Consider the following 15270-nt stretch of genomic DNA (forward strand, 5'->3'; position numbering starts at 1 on the left):
GTGTTTAAACTAGATTTTCCAGCGTAAAACTAGATATAATCCTTTACTATAATCTTAAACATTATTAGGACTAGGCATAATATCATTATTAAAGTTTAGGCAGGGTAACTATTGGACATAATATTATCCTAAAAATGCATGTAATTTAAAAATTATTGATATATTACGAGAAATAATCTTTTCATAAAATCATTGAAATAGTTTTATAGCAAGTATTCTCCTCATAAAAAGGAAAAAGACTCTGGTAATCGCATCAGGAACTTCCAACCATCTAGGGAGGAGGAGAGGATTCTGGATCGATTCAGAGAGAAAAGGGAAAAAGTTTGAGGTGTGAAGATTTGGAGAAGTGAAAGCCTCTAATTATAGGGTCGGTTTTGGCATGCACGCGACACAAATATCTATGCGTGTCGTGCATGGGATTCATGGCTCCATTCAAAACTTTCCACGTGTCACTTTCCTGGTGGCTCACGTCTGTCGTATCTCGATGATTTGGGTGTCATACATGCACGTCGTGCGTGGTGTGCATTACATGCGCACGATTAGTATTTTGTAAAAATTCATATGTTTCTTATATGAATCTTGTTTCTAACATCCTTTATATATTTGTGTAGCTATTAATGAGTACTACAACTTTCCTTTAGGTTGTTTTTGCTAATTTCAACTTCCATTTTTAACTGTATTTTATGTTTTTTTGAAAATCATATCTTGTTCGTACGTACTCCGTTGTCGGCCTTCCTTGCCTCTAAGTTCTTATTTCAAGGAGTACTACGACTTTCCTTTTACCGACTTTAGCAAAAACTCAACCAATCTCCTAGTACCATTTTGACGTTGTAACATTTATTTATGCGACTAATATTACTTTTACAAAAATCATAACTCCTCCAATCGAAGTCAGATTATTACGAAGTTTATATCTTTGAAATCGCCTTGCAACATACTTTCTTAATATGTTACCAATTTATACTAGTTAACACAACTTTTTGCGCACTTAGTAATGCGATTTGCATATATTTTGGACTATTTTTCTCTTATATCCAATGTTATAAGCCTTGTGTTTAGATACTTATCATTTTCCAAGTCCTTTTACAATTAGTGACAGGTGGCAATTGTCGCAATTGTCACATTAATGTTGGATATATATATATATATATATATATATATATATATATATATATATATATATATATATATATATATATATATATTGTTTGGAAATGTTTGTTTTGTAGGATTATTAATATAATTTAATATCATTAAATTATTATGGACTTGAAAACCATATGTACCTCACCTGGTTTTCCAAACCTGACCCACTTAATTTGTATGCATGACAAGTCGCAATACTAAAGCTGCTGGAATCTAAGTTAGGACGCCGAGTGAATAAGAGATGAGTCTGTTATAGTATTCAAAACCTTTAAATATTTATGATGTAACCTATGTCAACATTTGTCATCTCAATAAAAATGTTTTATTGAACTAAAATTTTCCGCAACAAAAAAAACTCATTATTTTAAAGCATAAACAAAAGTTTTAATTGGTTCTAAAAAACAGGAGATGTCACACATCTATCCCAAAATCTTTCCTCCTATCTCTCTTTCTCTCTCTAAAACCCTTCTTCTATTACCACTCCAAGTGACATCTTTTTTTTTTTCAAAAGGAATGTTGTAATACTGTAGATTTAGAATCAAATCCAAGTACAATGGCAAAATGGATAACCGGAACAAAAACGAGACATATTGGTTTCTATATGTTGTTTCGTCTGCCACATATGGTCCTCAAATTGTGGTTGCCAACAAATAGGTATTTCAATCAACTCGGATTCACTATGTAATACTCGAAATTGAATGCGTTTATGTCATATCCTTACCCGTCGATGTTCTCCCCTCCGAGCAAGAAATATGGAGAGAGAGAGAGAGAGAGAGAGAGAGAGAGAGAGAGATTCATCGATCATAGATGGAGAATTTGATTTTATAAGATGTGCTCAAATGAAGAACCCATACAAAATTTTAGGGAAGTGCTCAATCGAAGTGACTTTTCTGAGAAGTTGACTCCTTGAATCTGTATACAGATCACTCGGAGATGGATATGTAGGGTTTAGTTGGGTTTTTTTTTTATTAATGTGTGTGAGTTCTGTTTATAAAGATGATTTACAGGTGGTTATCCATCCAATAAATCTAGAGAAAGTGAAAAAAAGATGCATGAGTCTTTGGTGTCACTTGATAACATATCCCAAAAAACCTTTGTTTTTTATAGGGTTTTGTAACTTGTTTGTTAGAGAGAGAGAGAGACCCTATTTTTTATTTTTATTTTTATTTTTGATTAATAAATTACTAAAGAAAATATAAAAAAAATACAAAAATAAAAATTAAAAGGGCAAAACCATCTTTTTACGTTTTTCAAGGATCAAAACCATAAGAATTTTTAATGTTAGGACAAAAACCATGAAATTTTTTTTGATTTTGAATATTCCATGTAATTCAAAAACTTTTTGGATCATATAACAAATCACAAAGAACAAATCACAAATCACAAGCTTTGTTTATTTAAGGTTTTGGTGTTTTAGTAAGTTATAAGCGTAACCCCTGAAGTTTCATCGATTTCACATATTTTAATTTTATTTAAAATATGTTTTTTAATCTTTTGTTTAATTATAGAAATGTTATGGAACTTGTTAAAACAACATTGTGGATTTGGTGATGCATTCGTATGGTCTCATATACACTCAAGGGACTGTTTTTGTAATTAGCTCAAAGAGAGCAAATTGGCCTCTTCTTCTTGGAAATTATCACCCAAAACTACACAATCAAGGTTTTGTTCCAGTTCCAAAATCGCAAAATTCGAAGTGAAGAGATCTCAAAACTCTTTGTTATCTATCTCCCTTGACATGATTTGTATCTAATTTGTTATTCTCTCCTGAGATCGACGAGAATGTGTTTTCTGGTGAGTATTCTTTCATTTTAATTTGCCATACCCTTCTTCTTGCTGCAGTATTTGGACATTTCTTTCTAGTTTTATAACAATTGACGTTCTTTTGGTTTTATATTTATCCTTATCTCCATTATTTTTTCACCCTTCCTTACTTCCTCAGAAGGTCACCACCCTCGGCTTCTAGCATAATCGTTTTGGGTTTTCTCCCTTCTCACATCACCACCATTCTATATACGTTGTCGGTCGCCTCCGCCGTAACTCTGTATACTGCAGACAACCACCATCGCGCCCTTCTCCGTTCAACATCGTCGCACCGCTGCTCTCCCTTCTTCGTCCACCTCTGAATCCGGCGTATCCTGAACTCCGGTAAGCTCTTTGATTCCCACCCCGATAAACTACCTGCTATAGTTTTAGGTTTTGATTTTTATTAGGTTCATCCTCATGTGATTGTTGATTAGAGTTATCATTAAAATTAACAATTATGCCCGTTTGATTCCTACCCCGCTAAACTTCTGTCATGTTAAATACTACAATTTCTTCTTTCTCACATATGCTTCCATGAAATACCATATTAAACACATTTCTTTGGTTTTTCGACTGTGATCACCCGTTTTTTCTGTAACTAAAGGTCTTTGATTCTTCTAATGTATACTCTGGAATTTTTTTAACGTATTAAGCAAAGTTTATTTTGTTTAAGGATACTGCAAAAAGGCCTGTAGACCATATATGCAAGAAATAAATCTATTTTACCCATAACAACTCAACTGCTTTGAACCCGTTTGGCTCTATAAATGACAGTGCCCTGATTCTGTGCCTTTTAGAATTTCTATTTTTAGTAACAACAAATGGAGGTATGATGCTGTAATAAGCAAATCACTGAAAGTATGTTGCTGAAACAAGATGCTTCCAACTTTATTATCGAGAACAAAAAGCTGCTGAATTTGCTTATTTCTTGCGTTTACCAGAACCAGTTAATTGTTTGTTTCAACCTCCATATATTGTTCTCTATCGCTTCAGTTTCTTTTCTGCAGCTTCAAAATAAATTCCCCTGTCTATCTTCTTACCCTTTGAATGTTTGTTTCAGGTTCATTACATTAGTTTCTATGCGTTCACTTATTTACCATAACTTCAGATTTCAATAGGTATCCTCTTAAGCTGTATTGTGTATGGTGTGTTATTTTCATTATCTATTCACCATTTCACCTTGATGCTTATGTGCACCCAACTTATGGTATCATAGTTTTATTGGTCTTTTTTTTTTTTTTTTAATTTTTTTCTTTCAGGAATGGAAATCCAGTAAGAAGGAAGGAGTCTAGCCTCTGCCTTTTATTCGCACATAAGATAAGATATGCAGGTTATTCTTCAAAGAAATATGGACAAAATCCTATCAAGGGTTTTCTGCATCCCAATTCAGGTGGATTAACACATTTGAAACAATAAAGATCAAGAAAAAAAATTCATGTTACATTTTAAGTGTAGTGATCCATTTTAGTTTTATGATCTACATCCATAGAGATGCTAGCTTGGGAGAGGTGATAGCAGAGCTTCAAAATCCAAACAAAACAGGTTCTTGCATACTCTCAGTTCAGTTCTCTTTTTCTTTTAGATTTTAGGGATAAATGCAAGAAATAACTATGCGGTTTCTTTTATTATCACAATATCCTACTTTAATCTATAGAAAATGTACTTTCAACATCTTTTTCTGTCATCATCCTTTTCTTCTTTGGATTCCCATGATTTCCTTCAACATTGTCTTTTACCTCAATGATCCCAGATTGAATCCATCATTGAAGCTCTGAACTTTAGGGAGAAAAGAAAATGCTTGGTGATGGAGGGGAATCCCCTTCTAGGTAAGCATACAATTCATTTTTTATTCCGTATCCTTTTGTAAAACTGATTTCATTTCTTTATGCAAATTTGATATCCAAAATTCTGATTACTAAAATTCATGTTTATCTTATAGGTATGAGTTGTTGAGTATGGTGAAGAAACATTCAAACTTAATAGGAAAAACTGTAGTAGATGAGCAAGATGCTTCAGATGTTGAAATGGATCAAAAGTTTTGGCATGATGTTTTAGATTTATATTTCATTGGTGGAAGGGACTCAAAAGAACAGCAGGATGATGATCTCTTATTCTTCGTTAGGAAAATGGTATTATTGCCTTCATCTCATACACTCAAGTGCAAAAATGTTTTTTACTTTTTTTGATGACCATTTTGCCCTTTGGTTTCAGGGATTGCATGGATATGGATTCAATGATAATCTTGAAGGCAACTCCCCTTACTTTGTTCGCAGGTGGGCTGCCAAGGTAAATAAAGCAATGATATTTGTGGCATGATTTTGAATTAATAACTTTGCTTCCCTTTATTTTCAGCTTCATTGCTTGTATTTGGTTTTTCTTTTTCTTTAGATATGCATCACTGGTTATTCTTGATTGTGGTGTGGATTTAAGTTAAGTTACTAATGATGTTTATTTCATGCTCTTCTTTGACAGTTGGATGATTTAGTTGGAGAGAGCTCATTAATTATAGATTGGAGGCGTTCATTGTACTTGAACTTAATTGCCCACACTTCATATAGTGTAACAGTTGCAATTTGCAGGTAAATTTTCTCTATTAAGTTGTTCTTTATGCAACCCAAAAACAAACATTATTATTTTTCATAAAACATATAAATTCTTATCATCGTATTATCTATTTTTTTTTTATTTCCCCTTCCTGAAGTTTACGATTATTTTCAGTCGTCAGTCTCTTCAGAATTATCAGAGTAACCAAGGAACACCACTCTCTCCCATATACAAGGTAGCTTTTTTGACATTATTATATTTCTCCATTTCTATCGACTATCATTCCTTTTTTATCTATAATTTTTCTTTTCTATGAACATGAACACATTGTTTGAGTGACTTGCTCTCCGTTTAATTCTTAAATTTTTTTAATATTTTTGTTAAGTTGTATTCTTATGTTTAAAACCAATCCTTGAAAGATATGATGCCAATTGCCAAGTACCATTCTTCAAAAGAATTTTCCAAATTCATGTGTACATTCATAAAATAAAATAGCTGACCTTAAAATTAGACATTTACCTGAAGTCACTCTCACATGAAACATCATGTGTTTGTACATTTCACATTTTACCTTTTAACATTGAAGTAATTTGTCATACTCATGCATACATGTGAAATATTGTTTATATTATTCGGGATGGTAAATTAATAATATTGAAGGATAAGTTTTCAAATTAAGTTGTTTATCTATATCATGATAATATCAATACTTAACATTTATTTTGTGGTTTCCAGATATTGAAAACAGTGTATGCATCTCCAAGCCGTGTGAATTTCCACTTGGACTCGAGAAAGGCAATCATTTTTTTTTTTTTTTTTTTACCTTCCATGCTGTTTTTGCAACTTAATTATATTTATATCCATTCTCTCAAATCAATTCTGAATGAGTTGTGTTATTTGTCAGGAAGTGGAGACAAAACCTGCATATCCAGATATCTGTTTTGCAGTTGATGACTTTGATTCAACCTTCGATGCTGTGGTAAATTTATAGCAATGTACTTTCATTTTACAACATTGGACTTGGAAAAATAATCTACTAGTTATAGCAATGCCATTTTTTGTGCTATAATTCGGTAGATTTGATTCTTCAAAATATAATGTCCTAATAAGAAAAGTGATTCCTTTTCAGGTTTTGACAGATACAGACCATTGCTACTGTGTACTTCTAAATGCAGTTGGAGGGGCAGCATTCCCCACTCAAATCCCACCACAAGATGATACTAGTTCAAGTGAAACTGGACAAATTAATAAAACTAAGGTTTGGTTTTAGGCGAAAATATTTAAAAAAATGATGGCATGCATTATGCATATGATATGGGAATATGAAAGGAAAAAAACTAAATGAGGAAAATCTGTAACAAGTTAGGACTTGATCATAACTATTCGGTCCTTTCTTGCTGCATTAAGATAAAAAAAGAAGAGAAAAAACACTCATATCATATATAGCTCTTACTGATTAAGAACATAGTAGTTGGATTTTGTATACTCGTTATGTTTTCCTAGTGAGCATGTGCAGTTGGAGTGTTAACAAGGTTTGTATTACTGTGATTACAGCTTACTCTCTTCTCAGGATTTGTGAGCTACCAAATGGTTCGCGAAGCCTATGATGGTAAATATCTCTGAATTTGCATTTAACAGCTTTAATTTTTTTTTTGAAATACGAATTAACACAAATATTAACTATATCTTGATTTGCAATGTTTTTTTTTATGTTATTTACAGCTGGTAAGTCCGGATTTGGAAGCCTATTGGCATTTGGTCACTCTTCTGGCAAAACAAAAACAGACAGGATATACATGAAAGGTCCTGGAGGCCGTGGGGAGGTTGAGGTTGCAGTTTCTGGCGTTGCAGGTAAATACAAATACAATGTATTTTATTTTATTCAACAAATTAAAACTTAGTCAAGTCAAGTCAACTCAAAAAGAAATTACTCATATTTTTATTTTCAGATCATAGCCTAGATGAGGTTGGTTTTGGGTCTCCTCACTCGCCTTTACATATATCAGAAGGAGGATTTAAGATTGGTGCAATGGTGCGAAAAGCTGCATCTGTTGCACAGGTGGCTGCAAAAAACGCATATGCAGCAGCAGCCGCCACAAGGAATAATTCAGATGGCGGAATGGACATGGTCCCACTCAAATGCTGCCTCATGTCGATTTCACTTCCTTGGGAACATATTGCTCATGATCTTCTTTTCAAGCTCAAGGCTGATGTTTTTCAGTGACTTGTTTATCATCTTCTTAAGTTTTTTTTTTTTTTTTTTTACCAAAACATCTTCCTGCATGTAACCATGTTATTGTAACATTCAAAACACTCGACTAATCGTATAAAGACCAATAAATTTGACTCTTATGTCTTACCTCATTTGTGGCAACTCTTGTACAACTTTGGAGACGAAACCAAACCATACATATACCATTATGACATATTGACCTACAATAAGTGGAATGAAAACACAAATTTCAACTCCCAACACGTAATATGGTTCTAATTCCAAAACACACAAATCACATGCCAATACATGCAAACCAACATTGCAACTTTTGGGTATTTGTGTTTTTTTCTACTCTTTGTATGTGTGTATGCATGCATGATATACATGATAACAAATCTTTTCCTTACACCCCGTTCCCGAGTTCAACTTAAGGAGAGAAATGAAAGGAAATGGGTGGAAATGAGAAGAAAATAAAAGAAATTGGTGTTTCCGAGTTTCATTAAAGGAGGGAATCGGAAGGAAGTGGAGGGAAATGGGAGGATCACTTTCCCTCTTAACTCTCCTTCCGATTTGGGAGGATTTGGAAAGAAAGAACAAAATGATTCATTTTCCTTCCACTTCTCTCTAACTCGGGAACATAAAAGAAAATTTTGTTTTCCTTTCCTTTCTCTTATTTTCTCTCGTGACTTTCTTTTCTCTTCTTTTCTTTTGTTAAACTCGGGAATGAGACGTTAGACTGCTTTGTAACAATGTCCTTGGAGATGTAGACCATCTCTTTTCAACATGTTTTTTGTTTTCGAAATCCAAAAGGAGGTTTTCATTAGGCATGGTTCAAATATGTTTGGTGATTGTTCTCTATTTTGTCTTTCCTCCTTTTTTATTTATTTATTTTTTATTTTTATTTTTTTAATTTTTATAACATCCTGCTTCTGTTTGTTTTCTTCTAATAAAACATCGCCACAGTAAAAAAGAAAAACACAAATTTCTAATCTTGTCAATTCCTTTCCAAAAAATAGTAAAATATTAGCCCAATCGCCAAAATAACCATTAATTTCGTAGATGACATCTACGGAATCTTAAGTTTTATATGTGACTACAAAAATAATAATAATAATAATTTTTTTTGTCAGAATGTATTTTTTTTTCACAGTTAAAACTTATGATTTTATAGATGACAATTTTTTTTTCCAGATGACATCTACGAAATCATAATAGGTAGTGTTTGTGAAAATACGAAAAAAAACAGTTTTTTTTTTAACCTTTCTTTTGTTTTGAAAATGGTATTTGAAGATTTATAACCAAAAAAAGCTTCAAATAGTAGGTATTTTTTTAGGATTTTCCCATATATAACCTGAGATTTTATAGATGTCGCCTGCACATTTTTTATATAATTGTTTTCTTTCATAAGGGCCAACTCTATCCTTTACAAAACTAAGTGATTAGGACACCCAATTTTAAAGCTTTTTCTGTTATATATGTATATATACGTATTCCTTAGGTTACAAAGACAAATTGGAGCTTGACTTTGTGGTAAAAGCGTTGGTTTATAAAACTAAGGGTCTCAAGTTTGAAACGGTTTACTTAATTAAACGGTCCCGATTTTTTTGCTTGCTTAGAGCCCCCAAATTAGTTGAGCCACCCCTGTCTTTTAATAATCGTTTTTGGTTGCCCTATCATCATTTTTCAGATGGCATAATCATTTCACTAAGAGAAATTAAATATCCTTCTACAATTTGTTCCTATTTTTTCTCTTACCATATCAAATGTTGACAAGTGAATTAAATGATTATTAATTTCATTAAATGTCTAATTAAATGTGACACATATCAACATTTGATATGATAAAAGAATAAGTAAAAAGAAAATATAGGAGAATATTTAATTTCTCTTTCACTAAAAACATGTAATTTTAAATTAGAGATCCTTATAATGGATGGTTGTTTTGATGATTGAGCTAGTCTTTTATTATTTTTTGAAAATGGTTTGATTAGATTTCTTTTTCATATATATATATATATATATATATATATATATATATATATATATATATATATATATATATATATATATATATATATATATATATATATATATATATATATATATATATATATATCAAAGTTAGAATCATAACATGTTATGAACGTATCACTTTCTTCAAAGATTGTTGCCATAAATGAACCATCCATGCGCTTCCTCCATTCGAATTGCGTTCAAAATGTTAAAAGCTTCATGAAAGCTCAGAAATTCATAAGCGCTCTCAACAGAAATTATAAATATTCGTTTGCAACCGAATTCCAACAACGGATGGTTTCTTCCTGGACTTCTTGAATTTCCGTTATTTGATATTTGGAAACAAATCGTTTGATCAAATTCTTCTATAAACCCAACCCTTCCCCCCTTTACATCATGTGATAATCCACTACAGGGGTTTTGAGGTTTCTCACAATGGATTTTCGGAATTTGTTTATCCCACTCGTCCTCTGTTTCTCTATTTTCTCCCCCAATTTCCACCTCCAATCATCAGGCTTACGCGAAATGTATGCATTCATATACATCTGATCAAATCCTATTTCTGTTTCTAGAATTATGATGGATCATTTGAATTACTAATGTTCATGGTTTTCAGGCGAGATTCGATGATTAGATTGCCCAGTGATGATTCTGACGGTCATCCTTTTGATCCATCTCGGGTCACCCAAATTTCGTGGCATCCAAGGTTTTCTACCCCACTTTCTTAACAATTGCATAATTAGTCTCAACATAAACATGATTTCAAAGCATGCTATCTCTTAATTTCTGTTTGGGGAATACAGGGCGTTCTTATACAGGAACTTTTTAACAGATGAAGAGTGCGATCATCTCATTCTACTGGTTGGTCGAATTTCTTAATCAAGCTTGATGCAAATAATTTATTCTCTGAGAACTTGATCATTTTTCGCCAATTTGCTAATGATTTCTGTTGATTAGGCGAAGGATAAGCTCGAGAAATCTATGGTCGCGGACGTTCAAACTGGTAAGAGCATAGAAAGTATGATTCGAACGAGCTCAGGCATGTTTCTGAAGAAAGCTCAGGTTTGCATCTACTTGTATGTGACTTTTTTTGAATAACATCCATTATCATTAGGTTATAATTTAGTCGATTCTTCCATTGGAGCATGCTTGGTAACACATTTAAAGATTTTAATTATGATTTTCTAGTAATGAATGGCAAAGACTCGATTTTTAAGTTTTCAAAAATCGAAATATACGAGTTTAAAAATCCAAATTAACATTATTATGTTGATAATAATTTGTTTGAAGGATGAAGTAATTGCTGGAATTGAATCAAGGATTTCAGTTTGGACATTCCTTCCTGTAGAAAACGGGGAGGCAATGCAAATATTGCATTATGAAAATGGTCAAAAATACTCGCCACATTGGGATTACTTCCAGGATAAGATCAATCAGGAAAGAGGTGGTCACAGGATAGCTACTGTACTAATGTATTTATCTAATGTTAAGAAAGGTGGGGAGACAATATTTCCTCACTCAGAGGTATGTATGTTTTATTTGATAAATACTAAATCACATCATCTTGCTTTTGTTTTCCTGTTTTGATTGGCTTTTTGATTTTCCTAGTTAAAAGAATCTCAACCGAAAGCTGACATGGACTGGTCTACGTGTGCGAAAACAGGTTATGCTGGTATGTTAATGTGGAAAACCTTTTTTTTTTTTTACTCCATGCACGAAGGACAAGTTAATAGAGAAATTCCATTTAAGTTTAAATATTTGACAACATATATATACGTTGATTTTGCAGTGAAACCCAAGAAGGGAGATGCTTTATTATTTTTTAATCTTCATCCTAATGCTACAACCGACCCTTTGAGCTTGCATGGTAGCTGCCCTGTGATAGAGGGGGAGAAATGGTCGGCAACCAAATGGATACATGTAAGAAGTTTTGATGTTAAGCCGGTTATTTCAAGTCAAACGCAAGGCTGCAGGGACGAAAACGTCAATTGCACTTTCTGGGCTGCCCGAGGCGAATGTGACAAGAATCCTATCTATATGGTGGGTTCTGTTGATACTCGTGGACACTGTCGAAAGAGTTGTAACGTATGTTAGAATCCTCAATAACGTGTCAATGCGTTTTTCGTTCTTTTTTTTTTCTTGTACATATAATACTGAGTTTTTAATTTTGTCCCTTTGTAGAACTAACATAAATTTTTTGGTCAAATACATTTTCTGTAACGAGTTTGGGGATATGGTTGAAGATATACATGTTGATCTTTTTCTGCAACATGAAATTAACACTCCATGGCTGTTGATACTTAGAATGCTGAATTTGGGTTCCATGAAAAGCTGATAAACACTAACACGACGTGCTAACCTGATACAAAATAGACAAATTGAACAGGTTTGAGTAAGATATTTCAACTTGTTCAAGCTCTTTCAACGTTTCAATTTGACATGAACCAGGTACGACACATATTAATGCAAGTGATGTATAGCCTACCTGGGTTGATGCACCGGGTTCTATATTCATATCGGGAGTGCGATTCCCTTAAACTAGCTTTTGTGAGAAATTTTTTCCTAGAAATCCCTAGGGGCTAGGTTCCGGGATGCTCGTTGAAAGATTGCATGTACGCTTCCACTTAATTCATTTGCCATTTCAAAAAAAGAAAAGAAAAAAAAAGAAGATACATATTAATGTTTCTCTCTTCTCTCTCGTGTCGTTCTATCTCTCCAACTCTCCCTCTTGCAATCTTGTACACTCTCTCTCTCATATATATATATATATATATATATATATATATATATATATATATATATATATATATATATAGAGAGAGAGAGAGAGAGAGAGAGAAGTAAAGGTTCAAATGAGAACCACTAAAGGTTAAGAACCTAAGAACCTCCTATTTTTAGATATTTTGTTTATTTTTTAAAGTTTGATAAATAACAAAACACAACAAGGTTATAATGGTCTTTTAAAAAACTTATTCTTAAAATCGTATCACATGAATTACTTTTATAGTTGTTTAAGAGAAAAAGTAATTCTCTCATCTTCTTCAATAACCTCTGAATAACACCACCGCCACCATCGCTGTGCGACAACACCACCGCCGGAAGTGGCCCCACTGCCGCCACCATTGCCGACGGCGACTCCACAACCGTTACTTCTCTTCATTTGTCACAGCCTTCGATTACCTACGAAAACACCTACATATGTCGCCGGAACTTCAGATCTGGAACCACCACGCTTAGATCTAGATCTACTGTCACTTCTTCTCCTCCACCACTACTCCGATGAACTGTTACCGCTGAAGAAGCCAAACAACCACCAACAACACCGACCTCCTTCGGTTCCACTTCTCTCTCTAAATGGAAAAAATGTATCAGATCTGGAGAGCAACAACTATCGTTGTCGTTAAACCACCGTTAGCACCTCCGATGTCAGACCACCACCTGAACATCTCAGATCAGTTCATTTTTTTGTGCATCATGCTCATGATTTTAGATCTGACTTCTTCAGATCTGGTTTGTCTTCTTCATGTCTTAGATCTGCGAAATTTGTTTGTTATTTTCATCTTTAGATCTAGATCTATGCGATCTCCGGCAAACAACCACCACCGTTTTTCGTGTCCGGTGGTATGTTGACAGATTCGTGAATTTGTTGACTTTCCTTGGCGCTTTTTGCTCATATCTGGTTAGATATGATAGATATGAGAGTCTGATGGTTTTCTCTTGTTTCTGATAGTGTTCCTAATCTAGATCTGTTCAGATCTGGTTAGATCTAATTGAATCTGAGTTTTAAAAACTACAATCTCTTTTCTCAAGTGTTAGTTTTGTGGTTTCTATCTGTCGTTGGTGTTTCCTTGCGAGATTGACAAGCTTCATGTGCTTTTTTGTTCCAGATCTGAAGGATATCACATATACACTCATTTTATTACTTTTGTTCACATATTTTTAGTATTTTCACTCATTTTTGTTCTTCCATAGCTTGTGAAAATAAGGTTTTTGTTGTTATTTTGAGTAAATTCTTCCTCGGTTTTTCTCTGATGTGTTGGTTTACTTCATATCTTCATTGGTGTGTTTTAAATCTATATCAAATATGTTAGTTTACTCCTAATTTGTCAAGTTTTAATGTGGAGGTCTTGAAGTTTTAAGCTGTGAATACATTATTTTTTTCACATCTCTTATGTGGATATCTGTTGGATCTTAAACTTCAACTATAATGAATTTTGTGATTAGACTTTGAATGGACAGTATTAAGTTGTGCATAAACAATATTAAGTTGTGAATCGACTAAATTAAGTTGTGAAACTTGTATGGATTTTGTGTTAAAATATGATGATATCTATTAAGCTATGATTTTTGTGTTTTAAACTATGAATTGACTGCATTAAGTTGTGAATTTCTTGTTTAAACAATAAATTGATTATATGAAGCTGTGAATTTTTTTTATATTAAACTATAATTTGTTGTATTAAGCTGTGAATTTTATGTATTAAACTGTAAATTGACTGTATTAAAAGTTATAAGTTGATAATATGGTTGTGAATGCATATTTTTGTGTATTAAACTATGATTTTATTGTATTAAGTTGTGAATTTTATGTATATGTAAGTTTTAATTTGAGAATATGACTATGAATATATATTATGTGTATTAAACTATGAATTTGTTACATTAACCCGTGAATTTTGTGTATTAAACTGTGAATTGACTGTACTAAGAGTTTTAAGTTGATAATATGGTTGTGAATGGATAATGTGTGTATTAAACTGTGAATTTATTGTATTAAGCTATAAATTTTGTGTATTAAGTTGTGATATTTGGGTTTTAAACTGTAAATTGACTGCATTAAGCTGTATAATTTCTGTTTAAACTGTGAATTGATTTTATTAAGCTATGGATTTTGAGTATTAAACTGTAACTTGTGTGTTTAGAAATATGAATAACCGCACTAAGCTTAAGTTGTGAATTTGTCGTTTAAACTGTGAATTAATTATATTAAAATTTGAACTTTTAATTAACTTTGAGTTAAAATATGAATGATTTGTGTATGATTGTTTTTTGTATTATTGTTCTTGTGATTAAATTGTGATGTTTTAAGGTTTCATAAATTATTTAGTTATGTTAATGTTAGTTTTAAGTATTATTAATAAAAAAGTATAAGTTTTATGTTGTGAATACATGATTTTTTTTAATTAATTTTAATATGAGAATATATTATTTTTTATAAGTTTTAAGTGTTTTTTTTTTTTTTTTTTTTTAATTTTAAATCGATCATTTGAATATCATTTTATAGAGCATACAAGGTATTTGATTAAATTATGAATAAGAGTCCTGAAATGCTTTATTAAACTGTGAATTATATATATATATATTTTTATCAAGATTTGAATTTTATACCTATAAAATAGTTGTGAACATAGTGTATAAACTGTGAATATGTGTTTTTATGCATTAAATTGTGAATATGTAAGTTAAGTTATGAATGTATGTTTTTTTATGCACTAACTTGTGAATTAGTGTCTGAAATATTGAATTAAGTTTTGAATTAGTGTTTG

The 15270-nt window shown here is 32.2% G+C and overlaps 2 protein-coding genes across 6 annotated transcripts; both read left to right on the top strand.

The window, feature by feature from the left end:
* Positions 1-2768: 2768 nt before the first annotated feature.
* On the top strand, positions 2769-7855 carry LOC111891918 (uncharacterized). 5 transcript variants are annotated; one of them, XM_042899320.2, is made up of 16 exons: positions 2769-2940; positions 3089-3294; positions 4013-4070; positions 4212-4342; positions 4442-4511; positions 4703-4778; positions 4892-5081; positions 5164-5238; positions 5425-5531; positions 5671-5731; positions 6232-6291; positions 6401-6475; positions 6626-6754; positions 7051-7105; positions 7219-7347; positions 7446-7855. In XM_042899320.2, exons 6-16 carry the CDS (start codon positions 4747-4749, stop codon positions 7718-7720), a joined length of 1188 nt encoding a protein of 395 aa, XP_042755254.1. In that variant the 5' UTR covers positions 2769-2940; positions 3089-3294; positions 4013-4070; positions 4212-4342; positions 4442-4511; positions 4703-4746; the 3' UTR covers positions 7721-7855. The 5 variants fall into 5 exon arrangements, with proteins under 5 accessions (XP_042755254.1, XP_023743747.1, XP_023743745.1 ...); XM_023887979.3 differs by having other exon boundaries at positions 2770-2940; positions 4421-4494; XM_023887977.3 differs by having other exon boundaries at positions 2770-2940; positions 4442-4494.
* A 2033-nt stretch (positions 7856-9888) lies between these two features.
* On the top strand, positions 9889-12381 carry LOC111891925 (probable prolyl 4-hydroxylase 6). The gene is made up of 7 exons (XM_023887990.3): positions 9889-10251; positions 10341-10430; positions 10528-10585; positions 10682-10786; positions 11015-11248; positions 11333-11396; positions 11514-12381. The coding sequence occupies exons 1-7, from the start codon at positions 10160-10162 to the stop codon at positions 11816-11818; spliced, it is 948 nt and encodes a 315-aa protein (XP_023743758.1). The 5' UTR covers positions 9889-10159; the 3' UTR covers positions 11819-12381.
* The last annotated feature ends 2889 nt before the right edge of the window (positions 12382-15270 follow it).

The sequence above is a fragment of the Lactuca sativa genome, chromosome 2 (assembly GCF_002870075.4).
Source record: "Lactuca sativa cultivar Salinas chromosome 2, Lsat_Salinas_v11, whole genome shotgun sequence".
NCBI lineage: Eukaryota > Viridiplantae > Streptophyta > Magnoliopsida > Asterales > Asteraceae > Lactuca > Lactuca sativa.